Raw genomic sequence first — 18,235 nt, 5'->3', positions numbered from 1 at the left:
ACACGTAAGAAAAATTGAGAGCTTTGAGAGGCAGAGTATATATACAAAATTTTGAAGAATCAGCTTGTGGAGGTTTTTTTTAACCCCTTTATATAACATTTTTTCACTTTCACGATGTAAGGAATCTGGATTGCTAATGAGGCAAGAATGAAAAGATTATCCCAATAAATTTGAAGTTATAAATGGTGTAGTTTTTCTAAAATACTGTGATTTTAATGATAAATTTAGAAGCCTCTTGATAGAAGCAGGTTTTTTTTTAATAGGATTGTTACTGTATTCTAAGGACAGATAAATTATTATACCTCTGTGTACTCATAAGCAGCCAGTATGATGGCCTCCTGCATTTTGTCATGTTTTTCTGCAGTTTCACTAGCCTTGTTAGCACATCCTTATTCTGTTGTTGGAAAGATGCTTAAGCCTGAAATTGAAGTCTGTAAGGACTACTGTCAAACAAATACAACATTGGCATGCACTCTGCTGTCAACTGATAGGAGTTCTCATAATAGGGCATTTTCAAACACAGAGTTTGAATACGTCCTCTTTTAAGAGGAATATATGTTTAAAACTAGTCACTGTGAGTATCAAGTTTTCGAGTATTGGAAGAAATCTCCTTTTTTAGTAAATAAAAATAAGAAGTCTTCCCTGTCACAGGGAAATGCTTGATGCAAAAGTGAGATATTTGCAGAAAACTGTAGGGGAAGATGTTTTTTTGTAAGTGGTGAGAGTTTTAGATTTCATATAAGTATAGAAAACAGTCTGAAACCCATCAGGTATGTCTACAATATGCATAGTGTTGTTTGGGTCACTTATTTTCTCCTGCTTGTGCTGTGAGACCCACACAGAATATTTTGCTCTCTTTAGGCAGATAATTACAAGTGGAGTAGATACATGGGATAATAATAGAAATGTCCTAGCCAAAAAATTTAACAATGGCAAATTTGATTATTGATCATTCTGAATGAGGCTATTTCCTGTGCGTTGGTGCACAGAAGCCTTAGCACTGAAGTGACTTTTACGAATGTGTGCCTGTTGGCAGTGAAGATGGTAAACCTTCACCCAGCCTTGCAGCCCATCCAGCTTCTCTGGAGTGAGTAAGGAAGCTCCATGTGGGTGTGCCTGAGGCTGTAGGTGTGGTGGGTGGGTGTGATCTTTTGTGGTTTTTAACACTTAGTGAGGATAAACACAGAATCACAGGATCATTAGGGTTGGACAGACATCAGTATACCAGGCTGAGTGCTGAAAATCGGCAAGAGTTGTCGTACTGACATTCACTAGCTGTATTTACCTGTCAGTAAAGAAAAGCTCAACTACTGTGTCCTAAGAAAGATAAAGACTAATTACTGTTTGCAAACTGCTGTTAGGTATCACCTCTAACCCTGTGTTTTTCTCTTGAGAGATTTGAGATAAGCTAGAGATACCTGAAGCTAGTCAGCAAAACCTCACTGAAGAGTCTCTGAAGAATTTTTACATTTTAAAGTTGTCTGTATTGCTTTTAGTTCCTTTTGTCTTGGCTGTTCCTTCTTCACCCATCCCTGACTCTTATACCAAGAGAAAACAAAAAAAAAAAGTCTGGAACATAAGGTAGACTTTCTGATTTACATGCAGTTACTTCGTGGCTGAAGCAATTCAATGCAACCAAGGACTGGCATAAAAAAAAACACCCTACTTTTACTTTAAAAATTTTTTTTTTTATTGTTTCATTTAAGAAAAAATACTTTTAAAAAGGTGTATACCTCAGGTTTTTGAGGTGTTTAACTCTTTCCTCTTTGCCATGCAGGCTGCTTATTAGATGAGCTCTGAATATGGAACTAGTGACAAGCTCACTACTAATGAACTAGACTATATTCCAGGAATCATCTATTTATTTATTTATAGAAAAATAAATATATAGGTATATAAAAGAAGGGAAAAAAAAACAAACAAAACCAAACCACTACTTTTTTTACTTGATTGTGTAATCAAAATGGTTCTTTTTAGAATTACACGTTTCTTTACAATTTCTTATCCTTATAATATGCTGACCAGTTTATTCAGAATAGTTATGCAGTCGACTTCTGGCCTCTGTATCGGTTGAAATAAGTGGAAGTATTTCTGCCTTTTTCAATAAAGAAGGATCAGACAGTGTACCTACAGGGCTAAGAGATGGTTAAATATGTTCTTGACTGCAAAATACGTTTATTGTGTGTTTTGTTTTTTTAGTGTTCAGGTAAGTGCACTGCAAGTACTGTTCCGTATCAGGTTAGATATACTTAAAAAAAAAACCCAACGAACAAACGAAAGCCAAAACCCCAAAAGAGTTTAAAACCAGTATTTTAGTAAGTTTTTAAAATTTGTTTTGTTTTGTTTTAATAGGCACATACCCTTTTGTGACTTCATCAAACTGTACGGTTGGAGGTGTGTGTACAGGCCTGGGCATGCCACCACAGAATGTTGGGGAAGTGTATGGAGTTGTGAAAGCATATACAACAAGAGTTGGAATTGGTGCCTTTCCTACAGAACAAGATAATGTGAGTATTATCAGCCCTGGCTGTGGCCTATAACTGGGTGAAATAACTTGGTGTGTCTGTCTGTTAAGTCAGTGTTACTGGTTAAATGCAAGTAGATGGTGGTGTACTTGGATGTCTTACTCTTCTGATTCTAGACTGAGTTTACAGGACTGCCAAATCTGATTGCCATTTTCTCAGACCTTCTTGTGGAATAGAAAGCTGGATCAGGGACAAATTTTGAGAGACTGGCTCAAATAGCATATTCTTGAATTAGAAGTAGCATTTTGCATTTCTTGTTTTCATCGCAGTGGACAACTTTGTGAAAAAATTGGGGAAGAACTTTAAAAGTAATTTACAGTATTGTAAGATGGTAAGTGTGCACCTGCATCATGTATTGCAAATATTAATTTCAAAAAAGCTCATGTAGTAGTATTACTCTTTGTTAGGAAATTGGAGAGTTGCTGCAAGCAAGAGGTAAAGAGTTTGGTGTGACCACTGGTAGAAAGAGAAGATGTGGCTGGCTGGACCTTGTGTTACTCCGATATGCCTACATGATTAATGGATTTACTGCGTGAGTTGTTTTGATACTTTGCTGGTAACTTGACATAAAATAATGAAATGCTACAGATTATTGTAAATGGTAGATAGCCTAGTTAGTCACATTCAGACTGTTAGTGTTGATTTGTTGATTGTTTTGATATTTTGATAAATTAACTGTCCCTAGTTTTTCCTAGTATTAAATGTTTCTATATTTGACATTTTCATGTCTGTAAATTCTTCTTTCCTTTTACTTGTAGTACATCATTATTTCCTACTTAAAGTGATCCAAGAAGCCCCTACAGATCTTAGTACTTAGCTTCAAGTGACCCCAGGCTCTGCCACACACCAAACCAAATACTTTGCAAGGGCCTTAAAACCTGATGTCCTTTGTGGAGTGGGGTTAGTTTGTTTTCAAAGTAAGACAGATGGGAACCTATCAGTATCTTCAGCTGTATGTGTTTGGAAACAGAATATTTGGATATGAATTTGAGATTTTAATTATAATGAAAAATACATATCTGAAACAAAACCGGTATGAAATTCCTAGTAGATCAGACTGTAAATGCATTCTTTACTTAACTCTGTGTTTTTCTTGTCCTTTGTATTTTTTATTTAAAATAGGATGCAGCCAGGTATTTACAGAGCCAGTGTTTGATTATTTTCTGCCTTCACTGTAGGATAGGAACATTTGGCAGAGGACAGCAACAGACATCAACAGGCATCATGCTATGAAACCATCTCAAATGACTGGTCATCAAGTATCTTGGCAGCACTCTGTTCAATTAAAATTCTAACACTTAAATCTATAGACCAGTCATTTTAATTGGTGAATAGCTGTTCTTTGAATTGTGCCATTTTCCTTAAGGACTAGATTAAAAAAAAAGGCTGCTTAAAGTTTTCTTCTTTTATTTTTTTTTCGCCCTTTTTTAAGTCACACCAGATAAATTGATTAATGCCAAACAAGCTGTTTTTCTAGGGAAAGGGAGTTTATTGCAATGTGCAGGAAACAATTTTTCTTTTGGTATTTTTACAGTGCGATGAGAGTTGAAAGCTGTTGAACTTCTTTAACTGGAGTAATGTTTCTTTATAGATTGGCACTTACCAAATTGGATATCTTGGATGTATTTCCAGAAATCAAAATTGGTGTTGCGTACAAACTAGATGGTGAAATCATACCTCATTTTCCTGGTAAGACTGCTTGTTTAACAATTTTAGATTTTGGTGAAATGTAATTTGATACTTAAATGCATTTGTCTTGTAAAAGTTATAGCGGGAATGTGTTGCTTCAGCATCAAGCCATTAATGTGTTCCCAGATGCACCAGAAACACGCTGTACCACACCTGTACTCTCACCCAAAAAGACACCTGTACCAAATCCTGTCATTTGTCTACTAAAAGATGCAAAGTGCTATATAAAGCCTCTTAAACGTAAATGCTGTTATGGTTTTATCTCTTTCTTTTAATACAGCCTGCATTACCTTCAAGCTAATTTGGAAGCTTATTTCACACTCTAAATCCAGTGTCCCCGTGTCTTATTCCCACTACTGTATTCATCCCCTCTTCTAGCAGAACAAATCTTCTTTTAAGCGTGTGGTGAACCACATGAGAGATCTGATCCAGTTGAAAAGCCAGGTTTTTCTCTCCTTGGGTTATTCATCTGACAGTTCAGTTTCCTTTAATAGTTTACAAAGCAGCCAAAAACCCGTTATACCTATGCAATAGAAAAGAGGAAAGAGGGGTGGAGGAGGAAATGAGCAGTTAGTTTAGATGAAAGGAAGACTACTTTCTAATGCAGGACTGACATACCTCAGCTTAGCATGACAGAAACTGTAACTCCTGAGGAGGACAATGGTCATTTTACTGATCATTTTTACCTGAAAAATGTACCTGCATGTTAAAGTATTCAAATGTCACCAAACACTGTTTTCATGGATTTTCAGTTTGCTATAGTAGAGGTACTCCAGGAAAAAAAAGAGCATTAACTAACATACCAAGGATTGGGCTTTCTGATTTTTCCAATGTGTGCACGGGTGCTGGTTTCCATTCTAACTGTTACCTCAGGGTTTCAGGTTGGTTGGTCACAGGTTGCAAATTTTCATACAATATCATCAGCAGAGAACTTATTGTGGGTGAGGAGATCAGCTGTAGTAATGGGATGCAACTCACAAGAGGATTTATGTAAAATAAAGATGTAATTACGTGTAAAGGAACAGCAGTGATCTGCCAGCAGTCCTTGTAAATAGCACATATCTGTTAGAGAAATTCATAAGGAATTAACAAAAAACCCTCCATGTGCTTGGGAGAGTTCTGAAATTGATCTACCCTCCAGTATCTTCAGACAAATGTGTCAGTTACAGTTTGAATGCATATGGCATGACCTTTGACTCAGGAAGTTTAGTACTCATCTTGCACTAAACCAAGGAGTGTTTTCCCATTTTAAGACTCAGATATTTCCTGATTGATGCCCTTTTCAAAATATTAAGAAAATTTGTGTGTGCTTTAGATGGCCTTTGAACATAATGGAGATGGTGCATTTCAGTTGAGAATTACTCAGTAAGTGCTTCATCTATAGCCTTGTCATCTAACCTGAGGGCTCTTTGGATTGTCTTGTTCTCAAGCCAGGAGGACCTTCTCTGGCAGTCCATTGTTAAAGATGGTGCAAACAGGTGGCCATATTTTCCAGTATTAAGACTTAAGTGATTTTTCATTGAGTCTCTCTGATGGGATCAGAATCTTGTTACAACTCCATGTTTGTTTTCTTTGTTGGTTTTTTTGTTGGATTTTGGGAGGGTTTTTGTTTGGTTTGTTTTTTGTGGTTTTGTTTGTTTGGTTTTGGTTTTGTTTTTTTTATCTTAGATTTCTATGGGCATTTCATAATCTCTTGTTAAGAACTGAAAATGTCTTGTTAAATTTACGGCTGACTTCAGTTTGCATCATTGAGGCTGCAGTCTTTTGCTAGGGAGCTGGCTCCATTTCTCTTCAGTCATAGGAGATTATGAAAGATAAAAGTCCCTGCTAGCTCTGAGCTAATCAGTTTGGAAGGAATGTAAAAGCCATGGTCTAGTTCTGCTAATGCCTCCTGTCCAAGTTCAGGCATCAGTTGACCTCACCATGGACAGACAAAAAAAACCACAGATCCTTAGGAAACAGGGTTTGGAAAGCTTTTTTCTCTCTTGTGCTCTTTCTCTGAGCATCCACTGTAGATTAAAGAGCTAGGACACTGTTCTAGAGGCACCTTTGGTCTGACCTATATGACTATTCTTATGTTCAGTTTCTGGAAATTGACGGAGAATCTTTCTCTTGCAGATTCCAAATTTCAGCTATTCTTTTTGAGTTGGACGTAATGACAGCACATCATTCCCTCTAGAAATTATAGTACCAGACTGCAAGATACAATGATATCTGTTCTCTTTGTTATCTAATTCAGCTGTTAATGAGGAATATTCCAGAAAGCCTGAAAGATAAATCCCCTAATGGAAGAACTGAGAGAAATCTAGATGGTGAATACATCTGTTATTACACTGAAAGCAGTTTATGGCTTATCTTTACCTCACATCATCTTTTGTCACAGTTGATGGAGCAAAATGAGAGAATCATTTGAAACATCAAGAAATTTGTCCCTTCTTTTTCTACCTCTCTTTTGGGGAGGCAAGGAATTGAACTAATTCAGAGTAATGGAAGATTGTAGACAAGATGAGACCATTCAGTCCTAAGTGCTTTCAGCTATCTCTTAGCTAGCCTCATCAGGAAGGCTGCAAAGTCAAAATGACCGAGATCAGATGTTCAGTCACTTTCGCTCTTAGAAGGAGGGAGGCTAGAGTCTTATTCAAGACCATCTGCATTGCCCAGACATTAGTTTGTGGTTTTGCACTTTGAATATAGCTGTTCTATTTTAGACATCACCTGGATAGCAGACACCACCTTGGTTGTTGATGGTATTAAAGTAAACACTTATCCTTGGACTCTGCGCCCAACATCCTTAATATGCCTGTCTGTTTGTCCTAATTGCAAAAAGTATTGATGCAGGATCATTTGCCTTAACGTGTGAACACTTTAGTCCAAAAATAGTGAATTTTCTCACTGTTACAGGCTTTGAAGTCAGTAAAGCATAGTCCTCTTTCACCTTTACTCAAAATGCCTAGTTCATAGAGGCTCTCCTTACAGCATTGTTACTATTGAACTCTTACTGCTCCAGGACAAAATATTCAATATGCTGAGCATGAGTTTGTTGGCTACACACACACTCCTCAGGGGATTAGCTATGGTTTCATATTTGCACCTCTACTGTGCCTCTTGCACCTAAACCCCTTGGTCAGGTTGATTAGCTGCCTTTGCAAGAGTGACTTGATCCGAGATATGGAGCCTACATAACATTAATTACAGTGCCTTGGGCAGAACCCTGTCTTTTTCAGAAAGGCAAGAATGTCTGACACCTTCCATTTGTTGTTATAAATGTATTTTGACCATTTTCAGGCTTAAGGCTTCTGTTTCACTGCCTAGTGTCATTCCAAGATTAATGTTCAGATAATTACTGGAATGATTCAATTCCAGAACTGTGTGCATCTTTTCCGGTAATTGAAATCATCACAGGATTCAGAGTTGCTGGACAGCCCTGTAGCAAGTTACTGTATGAAAGACAAAATGGAATGTACTCATTGCTTCTATTCTGAGAAGTAACTGGAAGAGATACTGATGTATCATATGGGACTCTACACTGGTTGAAAAATTTGTTGTGTGGTTTTGGGGCAAAAGGTCTGCAGGCATCAGAAGTCTACTCTGTATAAATTACATCTTATGAATATGTTTGCTTAGTAAAGAGCATACTCCTATGCCATTTTAAAATACACTTTAAGTGCCTGATACTTCACAAGCCTGTGGCTAAGTTTGCTTTCACATCACCAAGTTCCCTTATGAAGAGGGAATTGGATTTTGGTGTTTGTTTGAGAGCGTGAGGGAGTAAATCAACATTTTGGGGAAGTGCTTTTCCTGAAAAGTTGTTTTCTGACCTGAAAAGACTGTGGTTTGAGCAAAATACATGCATGTGAATGTGGGTCCTGGAATTCCGGAAGTCTGAAGTCCAGGCAGTTAACTGGATTATTTTTTTTTTTCCCCTCTGCGCACATTAACAAAAAAGGGCACTTCAGTACCTTCAGTTGTGGTATTATCTTATAAGTAAACCTTTTTATATAACAAAAGAATAAAAAGCTTTACAGTTAGGTGTTTAGAAAACGTGAACTTTGTGGACATAATGGTTTTTGTTTCTGTTTGCTTCTCAGCCAACCAGGAAGTCTTAAATAAAGTAGAGGTCCAGTATGAGACACTCCCAGGATGGGATACAGACATATCAAATGCGAGGACGTTTGACGAGCTGCCTGTAAATGCACAGAACTACGTTCGCTTCATAGAAATGGAGCTGGGTGTTCCTGGTGAGTAAAAAAGGTTTTGGTGGTGGTTTGTTTTTTTTTTCCTGCTCCATGAAACCTACTTTTTACTTCGTCCTAATGAACATACAAAATATTGAAAATTAGTTTGTAGCTGTGCTTACGCTGATGTACCTGGTGATACTAACAGTTATTGGCTTACTTCTTTTTATCTATCTCTTTTGCTGTTGAATTGAAAAATTTCAAAAGTTTTAATATGCATTCTTTCTTTGGCTTATACTGTAGTTCTTGTTCAACTGAGATTCTAATAACTTCAGTGTTTTTCACATTGGTTATAATAGGGGTTTAGTTCTGCTGCAGTTAGAAAGTCAGTGGGACCACTGGTATATTAACTGGATTAAATGTATGTAACAGTTAAGAGGTGCTAAACTAACAATTTCTCTTTATGCTTTTTAATAAACATGATCTTGTGGTTACATCCAAAGCTGGGAGTTAGGAGATGATGCGTATCTTTACTTTTATGACAGTTTCTATGTATCTTTTTTTTTTTCCTATGATCTGTAAACTGATTTACTTGTTATGGCAGCTTCAAGACATTCAAGTCTGTTCTTGCTTTTCTAAGTTACTAATGAATGCATTCTTTCTTTAAGGACAATAGCTATAGTTATAATTTCTTAATGTGCTAATGGTATATGCTGTGTTTATCTTCAGGCTATGATATTTAAAACCTTAAGCACTTAAGAAGATAAGTTTGTATTTTAAGATGCAATCCGATCTTGCTTTGTATTACTTACTGTAAGTTTGCTTTTCTCTCCTGCAGTTAAATGGATTGGAGTAGGGAAGTCCAGGGAATCAATGATCCAGCTATTTTAAAGATTTCAAATGCATGGAAGAAAGCACACTCCTCAAAAGACTGCTCATTCTTAAATGCATTAGTAGCCCGCAAAGCAAAGATGTTGGAAAGATAGATTTTTGCATGGAAAGAAATGCTAGAGTTGATATCCCCAAATCAGTCGCTACTCCTGAAAGAGACTTTAACATGAACCTGTATCAGTTCTTGTTCAGCTGCAATTTCCAGGACACTTGTCATTGTTGTTCAAGGTGCCATCGGATTTTTTTTCTTCACCTAATATCTACTTCATAATGTAATTCCTGTTTGAAAATCTAAGGCGGCATTACTTTCATGACTTTGTCTTTGTTATCCTCTCTCTGCTTTCAGCGGTGTTACTTCCCTGAGATTTTAGACAGTAAAAATAATGCAGTTTTGCACAGATAGTTTTACATCCTCATTATTTGTATTCCTACAGCTGTTGTATTCTTAATGGCTGCTCTTGTGAGTGATTAAAGAGGGGGGTTCTGATTTTATAATGCTATAAGTGCTGTCTAAATTATTGTGTGATCTGTTTTTTTTAAAAAAAGATGTGATGCCAAGTTGTTAAGAATGTCCAGGTTTTTTTAGCTGTGTAACACAGAAAACTTACTCTTTGTAACTCGCAGAGGACTCAAGTGTTTACCAGGAAGTGTGCCCAGAAAGTTGGAAAACCGATATTGTAAAAAGGTCGTTTGCAATTATTAAAGAACCATTCTGATTTTGAGTTAAATGTTTTATAATGTTACTTCTCTTCTTCCCAAGCGCATATCTCAAACTGTTTCCCTAATTAAACGAGGTTATATTTACATTTGGTGAGAAGTCTAACATTTTGATGCCCTTTTAAATTCCTTTCTGTGTAGCCAATAGAAGATCTTTCTCTGGAGAGCTGGCAAAGCACAGACACTTTCTTAATTATAAATTGGAGATGCTTCAGAAATAACATTTAAACTATTCAATGTATTTGCTTTGGGGAAAGGGAATATAACAAGCATTCACCTTGACATTTGACATATTTTGGCTTATTAGTGTTGAGAAATATTCTAGGATTAATTTATAACCATTATTATATATTCCAAAGAATCCGATTTCTTTCGGCAACAGCCCAATAATTGCATACTCCTTTTCCACATTTTTTGATAATGACTTTGTTTTTACACGCTATACTGTGGTATTCATGTGCTTCCTTTTTGCTTAAAATAAAACATAATTTGTTTCCTAAAACCAAGCTTGTGTTAGGGTGGGGCAGTAGTTTTGGATTTAGTTTAGTAGATTTCGGCTGTGCATTTGAATATAATAAACTTTTAAGGCAACATAAAAGAGGCCTTTCAGAGAATGTCTTGGATAACCAGATGTTGCCTGAAATGAAATAGATTTGGATTATTGCTGCTGTTGAGGTGTTCAGCGCAATGTTTATGTTCTCAATTGACATGAAATAAAATGGCTTATCAACAGGGAAGGAACAGGAGGGTTAAAGGATAAAATGTTTTAAAACTCTTTCCAAATATTTAAGGAGCATTTTCAATCTAATTGTTTGCATGTGACAGAGCAGTTAGAAGGGGGTGTAATATGTGAAAAGAGGAGGATATTGCAGAATGCTGGAAAATTGGCAAATACTTTTGGGAGACCTTCGTATCAATATTGCAAGTAAAGATCATTCTCCTCAGCATTAGGAAACACCTTCATGGTCATTTTTTTCTGGAGGGGATGAGGTTCTAGTTTTGCTGTCAGCCTTGCCGTCCAGGAGAGAACCATACCATCTCTCCCTAGCTGAACTGAAGAAACATCTTCCTAATTTCCTGATAAGCAGAAGGAGGGATATAACTGTGAAACATCAATTCCAATGCTCATATTGGAGAAGAAAAAATAATTACTCTTTTCTAGGCGATGGAGGGAATTGACTTTGCAATATGAACAGTAGGTAATAATTACTAAATATTCTTGTCTTCCTGTAGCTGTAGGAGGAGGCACCAAGGGAATTTCTGCTGTCAGTGAAACTACCACCCAAGGACTGGGGGCTTAGCTGTCTCAGGGAGTGAGTAAATAAATGAGGACATGCTTTTCTTCTACAGTGAGTGAATAAATGTGGGCTTGCTATGTAGTTGCATGTCACCTCTGCCAGGCAGATGCCTTCAAGTTCAAGGCCTGTTTTAATTCTTCCACTGTTGCAGCTCCATTGTACAAACCGCTTTTGTTTTTAGGTTGAGGAATTCATATTCCCAGATGCAGCAGGATTTCTAAGCAATACAGCTGTAGCTTAAAGTGATATGAACTATTTGTGCAGTTAAGAAACAAGCCAGAATTGTCTTGCATGCAAGCGTGATTTATGTTCTTTTGCCTTCTTTTAAGTTCAATGAGTTTTTGATTTGCTCCTTCCACTCAGGTGCAGGCCTGGAACATTGAAACCGTTCTACCAGTACTTGTCCAGATAATGTGGGGTCGAGGATCTGTTGATGTGTATTCACTCTCATGACCTGGAGTGAAGAACTTTTCACTTTACATTTCAGGTGGTTGAACTTGGCACCTGTAAAGCATATTGTATTATCTCTGAATGCCAGTTTTGCCTTAGTTTTCCTGGAGTGAATCCTGGTGCACAAACACTTCCTGGTGTCAAAGAATGGTTATAGAATGGTTATATCCTACCAAATTTCCCCCTTCTCAAATGCTACTTTTTCTATCCCTCATTTCATTTGTATGGATAGGGAAATAGGTTGGGGTGTGTTATCACCAACCTGAATGTTGTAGAGAAGACAAATACGAGAAGTTACAGAGGCTGTTTCAAGCACTGTATGCCCTACTCTTGAAACCGTGCTGTGTTCAACTGTGGAAGCAAGGAGGAAGAAGAGAACAACAGCCTCATGCTCTTACCACCAGCTGTGTGTTTAGCAGGGACAAAGTGCTTTGAAGGCACTTGTTTTTTCCTCTAGACAAAACTCACTGTTCTTCTACCCCTACACACCTTTCATTAGTCAGGAGCCCTTTGGCCTCAGAGGAATTGCCGTGCTCATTGGCAAAAGGCTTTTGCTACTACTGTCACAGACTAGTAGTAAACTGTAGTAAAAGGAAAAACCTTTGTACTTCAATGATAAGCATGTATTTCTCAGGCCTTTCCTATATATTCCGTTCCTCTCTGAAGGGGACACATGAATACATGTTGGTAGCATATCAGGGGAGAGGATGGCAGCATAGGACACTGAAACTGATTCTTCTCCAAGTGTCCCCTCCTGCTAATGGGATGTTTTCAGGAGGCACAGACACCTGTTACACCTGACAAGGCTGATGACAGACAAGGTATTTTGATCTCACGCCATTCTTGCTGCCACTGAAATATTTATGAGACTGGTTCTCCTAGGCTTGTGCTGTACTGTGTCATTTAATAGCCCTTATGTCCCTATGGTTTAGTGAGCCTCCTTTATTAAGTAAGTAGGAGGGGAAGTGAGGGATACTTCTGCTGCTTAGCCTTTCCATTTGTCTTCCACGTGTAATTGGGTTTTGGCATGCAGCTGATGGACAAAACCTTCAGATAAAGTGGCAGACAGATAATGTTGATGTAATGCATGACAGCTGCTTTCATCTGTCATCATCCTGGAAATCTGCTTTCAAACAGAAGATCATAGTTTCCTTTTGCTGTCACAGCCAGCTCCCTTAATGAAACATAATCAAAGGTTTGGCTGGTTTAGAAAAAGTAAAAGGTGAAGTAGCTGGGAAAGAAGATAAGGGACAGCTCATTCTGGTGTATTGTCTCCCACCCATGCTGTTTCTCCAAAACAGTGAACCTGAATAAACCTAGTGGTGTAGTTATCAAACACATTTCTTTTGGTGCATGACAGCTTTAGCTACTTATGGCAGGCTGCTGTACATACACAGACAGGTGATGCATTATTTGCAGAGACTTAAAAGTTTGAAGCCATTCTTCACTGGTCTGAGCTTACAGCTTGTTTGATATGCCATCGTCAAAATACTTTGCAATAAATAGACACTCAAATATCTTTCATTCACCTTTAAAGTGATAATGTTGAGTTAAATCCAGTTGTTCTTGAGTGCCACTTTAGAGCTATTAAATGTAATTTCTTACACTAGTTTTTGTCAGTGGTGAAGCAATTTGTGCATACATCTAGGTACTTGTTAGCTCACTGCTGGCATTACCTAGAGCGTGTTTGAGTATTCTTGGGTAATGATTTGCACAACTACAACTAGTTTACCTGTTCCTATGTCTTGGTTGTTTTCTGCATATTACAGAGGGAACTGGGGTACCCCAGTGTTGATAGTGGAGAGAGGGTATGGCTTTGGGGGGTAGGTGGCAGCTCAATTTTGGAAGAAGAGATGATTGTTTGCTTCTTTTCTCTCTGCAGTTTAGGACTTGTGTTTACAGCAGAGCAAACCTCCCTAGTTCATCTTCTGCACCCCTCTCAGCAGGAAAACCAGCATGGGTTACTTGTGTTGAAATATGGCAAATCAAATGCTGGTTCATAAGAAGTTTGACTGTGACAGTGGCTAGTGGTTGTCTTTGTTATTTTTGGAAAAGGCACAGAATTCCTGAGAGCTGAATTGTCAAAGTCAGGATGAAATGGAGCTTCAGCTTTGTAGTTTACTGGAGCCGGTTGCAGTTTGCTGAAAGGTCTAGGGAGAAAGCATAAATCATTCTGTAATCTCATGCTGACATATGGTATGTAAATACCATGATCCACCCAAAGGGTAGCCAGCATTATAAACGTACCTTCTAATCTCCTGCTGAAATGAGCACTCAGTATAATGCAGTGGTAATCTAACAGATATTAACAGCCTGAGAATGTACAGTAAGACCTTAATAATTCAGTATTGTTCGATTGGCTCCATCTGACTTGTAATTAGCACGATAAGAGCTGTGTCTCTTGCAGTCAAGCAACTAACTGCATTAGTTCAATATTGCTAGAATTTTTAGAGCCTTGACTTCCCAGCAAAAATAGCCTATGATGTTTAATTTAGGGTTTTTTTTAGAAAATAAGTATATTTTGAAGTTGATATGCGATACAACAGACTTCCTTGAGGTGGGGGGGAACCCAGCTTTTTCTTTACAGTTTCCCTTCTAGCTTCTTATATACGCAATACATTCAGGTATTTTGGCCACACCAGCACTCCTGGTATGGCCAAAAACTTCTGGATGTAGTTTTGGTTTACTCTGCCTGAATCCTCTGTTATTCCTCTTTTAGGCCAAAATCATCAAAAATCATTAGAAGCCATTGCAGCGTTGCACACAGTAGGTGAAAAAGAGAGAGGCTTAATCCACAGCTTGCCCTGGAACTCCTCTGGATGCATGTATCTCATAGGCCTGTCCCAGCTGCCTGGGATGGAAACTACAGACGTCCTTTCCAGGATGAACAACTGAGCTGATGCAGCAAGCAGATAGAAGGTAGTGAAGGTACAAGCAGGAGACGAGAGAGCAGGAATCCCACTCAAGCTGTGGAAGATCAATTTTTTTCAGTATGGCAGTTATGGAAGAACTATTTTTGTCTCAGGTCAGAGTTTGCAAGTGAATAAGGGAATGACATTGACAAAAGACAAAATCATGCATCTTCTGAAAAAATGTGAGTTCCTGCAGGTGAAAGCACCTTTTCTATTATTTCTATTTAAGAAATCAAACCTGGCTACTCTTCTCCACACACCCCTCCATGTACCCTTCTGAAATGCTAAGGGTCTTGAGCACTGACCTGTGTGAATAATGTGTGCTGTGTGATTCAAGAGCCTCGTCCTGGTGGCAAGATTGGTGCAGGATCTATAAACTCCCTTAGTTTCTTTGTGGAGTATGACATGCCCAGTTCATACGAAGAACGATGTAAATGTCTGAGAGATTTTGTTAAGGAGCTGCTAAACTAACAGGCTTGAATGTATTAATCTCCACTTGATCACAAAGTTCTCTGCGGAATAACATACCTATTGGGGATCCCTCAGGAAGAATAGAACCAACCTATGCACATAAAAGTTCCACAAAAGGTTAAATTTTGCAGAGCTATGGGAGTTTCTAGAATGTGTTGCACAATATTAGTGGCAAATCTTGGAGCAAAAGCAAACACAAGAACCGGATTTAAACGGCATTTTATAATTCAGGATGGCAGCATGCTCTTCTGTGACTCAAAACAATTTCTTTGCAGACTGATTCATTACATCAGTGTTCTGATGGTCTCTTCATTTGTCACAATTAAGTAATAATTTTAGCTCCCAAGGAATGAAATTTGGCTGCAGTATATAAAACACTGACTCACCAGTATTTGGAAAACAAAGTAGATGTTTTCTGTATTTTGTTGCCTATCAGAGTTGATGAATTATGTTTTGGCCACTCCATGGCAGCTGCTTCACTGGAGTATGAATTAATATTGCAGCTTTAGGAGATTGATGTTAAAATGGGTCCTCACCAGAGATCTTACTCAAGCTGTCGATTTGAACAGTATCATGACACAGCCACATTAGAAACTCCTTGAACACATCCACAGTTTGGTATTTTTCTTTTCTAAAAGCAAGACCGTTGCATCTTCCACTTAGTTGTAGAGCACAATGTAAAAACTCCATATCCAAGATGTAAAAACTCCATATCCAATTCAGTCTACAAAAGAATGTATTTTCATGCTTTAGATAATTTCAGTCAATCTTGGAAAATGTAGCTATACAACATACAAAAGTGACAACTCCAACACTCACACACAATATGAGCTGTTGAGAATCACTGTTATATTTACCAACATTTCCATATCCCTGTCAGCCAGTTCTGCACAACTGTTGTCCTCATCATAGTCAGCAGCACCAACAGAGATTCCTCTCCTCTCCCCAGCTCTTCCTTGGGGGTGATTCTTCATCTCCTGTTTACCCTTAACGTGGCTTCATTGGGAAGTGTTCCTCATCTGTCATCTTTGGGAAATGAGGGACATTGCATATCCCTTCCTCCAGCAGGAATCATGTATTCGGGTTGCCAACCCAGCTACCTGAGATAGTGCCAATAGCAACTGTGTCTCATAGAATTGACAAGCTTTCTTCCAGACCTTGGGTTCCTTACCTGGTGTACACTTTGGAGGCAGGTCCTCATGTCAGAATTTATCTTTTGTCCTGGATACAGCCAGGAGTATTTTATAGAATTGCTGTTTGAATGCCCAGGTTACATCTTTCTCTTGTAACTTTGCACGTAAAACTTTAGTTCCTCAAGGCTCAGAAACTTCTGACACCTGATGTATTAAAAAAACTCATCATGCTGTGAACTGAAGTGGCTTTCATCTTGACAGACAAGGGATGTAAAGCCCGGTAGGAAGGAGAGAGCCTAAGATGAATGTTAAATAGTTCGTATAGGGGCCTGCAGGGAGGCTGTGGCAAAGAAAAAGCAGTTCATCCAAATGCTACAGCCATACAATTAAAATTGCAGGACCATCTGTAATCTACCTGCTTGTCTTAAATAATAGTAATCCATTGAAAAATACCCTAATCCTGTTCTTGAAGCTAGTCAAACTTAACACACTGAAAAAGGGTTATCTTCAGGGTGAAATCCGTTCTGCTTTTGCAAACTGAGGAAGCCCGTACCACTAAAGCTTATTTAAGTGGTATTTCTGCTTACAGAGTGGGCAAAGACTGAGGCGGCAATGTGAGCTTACCTTTCCTGGTTCATGCAGTGAGGTCACAGACTTAAATAATTCATGGAATGAAGGTCAGGAAAGGCAAAGCCTGCAGGCACAGTTGTGGGGGCTGGCTGCTTGATCCCCCTTTCTCTTGCTAAGCTGGTGTAAGCAAGTTCCTCTACTTCACTATGCCTGGATTTGCAATGATTCCCCTTCCCTTGCTGGTATTGGGAGTGCCCCTTGCCTATGTCAGTCCTAAAAGTGGATTTTTGAGTGATGTTTTAGCCAATATGCTAGCAATGTTGCAGGTGACTGTACGCAATCAGTGGAGTGGTGATGTACTGAAGATGGGGATCTAAGGAAACTTAAGAACTAGGAAGGGGAAGGGAAAAGCTAATCTGTCAGCAAATCACTTGGAAAATGTGCCCCCGCACACCTGAGCCACCATTCTGCATGCTGCAGCACTTTAGTAAATTAGACTGTAGTGTGCTCATCCTCAGGTTGCATTCTCCTCAGGTTACTTCCAAGATCTTGAGTGCAGGAGCATCTCCTAACAGTGGTGAAGCATGAAGAAAGTCAAAGGGTGAGAAAATACATAAAAAGATGTGACACAGAAGGGAGTCCAGGGTTGGGTCTTCAAGGGTAGACCTTTCTCTGATCTTTTATTGGACTTGCTCTCCAGTACATCTTCCTTGCTGTAGACAGAAGGTAAAGCTTTCTCTAACATTTCTGGAATTAGAAACGTAGGTGTAATTTGAGTGTGGATTTTTTTTATGCACCCTTCTGTCATATGACCTACATCTTGGCACTGAGACAGGGAGGCTTCAGGAAAGATGAGGTGGGGCAGGGAAGAAAGAAGAGCTTTGCTTGCTCCTGAGATACAGACCTCTGGAGCCAGGAGGGACCATGAGGGGCCTTAAGTCTGTGGGGCCTGGGGTGGGAGAAGGGTCTCTACCTTTGGTGATCCTGACAGACACTTGCCTAACCTCCTACCTTGAGAATTCACAGCCTGCCCAATGGTCTGCACTAGTGTTTCACCCTTAGAAAGCTTTCCCTACCATCCGCTCAGATCCCTCCTGCTGCAGTTTAATCTTGCTATTTGGTCATCTATTTGCTATCGATAGGGAGGACAGATCATTCCCATTTTCTCTGCAGCAATACTGTGGGTATTTGCTATGTGCCAGTTGGTTTTGCCTTCTGGCTGATCAGTTCTCTGAAGCTCTGCTTGGAGGTCATGTTAGAGTCTCCAAGCATGAGTTTTTTTTCTCTGGCGCTGTGGAGCTGGGACCTGAAAATGGTCACAGTTTGTTCACTGATGTGAGAATTGCTGAGTGGAAGGGATGAATGACATGTACCTGCATCAAAAATCTAGCTATGGATTCTAGT

The 18,235-nt window shown here is 38.8% G+C and overlaps 2 protein-coding genes across 2 annotated transcripts in view; one reads left to right on the top strand and one right to left on the bottom strand.

Moving 5' to 3' along the window:
- The window catches only part of ADSS2 (adenylosuccinate synthase 2), a 36,244-nt gene extending 26,236 nt beyond the window's left edge, over positions 1–10,008 (top strand). The window contains exons 9-13 of the mRNA XM_057414459.1: positions 2,353–2,507; positions 2,933–3,057; positions 4,117–4,214; positions 8,303–8,452; positions 9,228–10,008. Coding sequence (XP_057270442.1) covers positions 2,353–2,507; positions 2,933–3,057; positions 4,117–4,214; positions 8,303–8,452; positions 9,228–9,280 — 581 coding nt within the window. The 3' untranslated portion in view covers positions 9,281–10,008. The remainder of the gene's footprint in view (positions 1–2,352; positions 2,508–2,932; positions 3,058–4,116; positions 4,215–8,302; positions 8,453–9,227) is intronic.
- Positions 10,009–13,684: 3,676 nt separating this feature from the next.
- LOC130602013 (uncharacterized protein C1orf100 homolog) lies at positions 13,685–16,899 on the bottom strand. The gene is made up of 3 exons (XM_057414506.1): positions 16,886–16,899; positions 14,549–14,755; positions 13,685–13,895 (listed from the first exon to the last, which is right to left on the bottom strand). Exons 1-3 carry the CDS (start codon positions 16,897–16,899, stop codon positions 13,685–13,687), a joined length of 432 nt encoding a protein of 143 aa, XP_057270489.1.
- Positions 16,900–18,235: the final 1,336 nt, after the last annotated feature.

The sequence above is a fragment of the Pezoporus wallicus genome, unplaced genomic scaffold (assembly GCF_028554395.1).
Source record: "Pezoporus wallicus isolate ANWC-B61680 ecotype Strahan unplaced genomic scaffold, APGP_CSIRO_Pwel_v1 contig_8042, whole genome shotgun sequence".
Taxonomy (NCBI): Eukaryota; Metazoa; Chordata; class Aves; order Psittaciformes; family Psittacidae; genus Pezoporus; species Pezoporus wallicus.
The sequence above is the reverse complement of the archived record's forward strand: the minus strand, read 5'-3'. Positions and strand labels throughout refer to the sequence as shown.

Bases quoted from the DNA above. Each gene is read 5' to 3' on its own strand.
- LOC130602013 (XM_057414506.1), bottom strand. The intron at 13,896-14,548 runs GCAAGCTGTGGA...CTTTCTCCCTAG, and splicing joins GCATCCAGAGGAGTTCCAGG to ACCTTTCAGCAAACTGCAAC.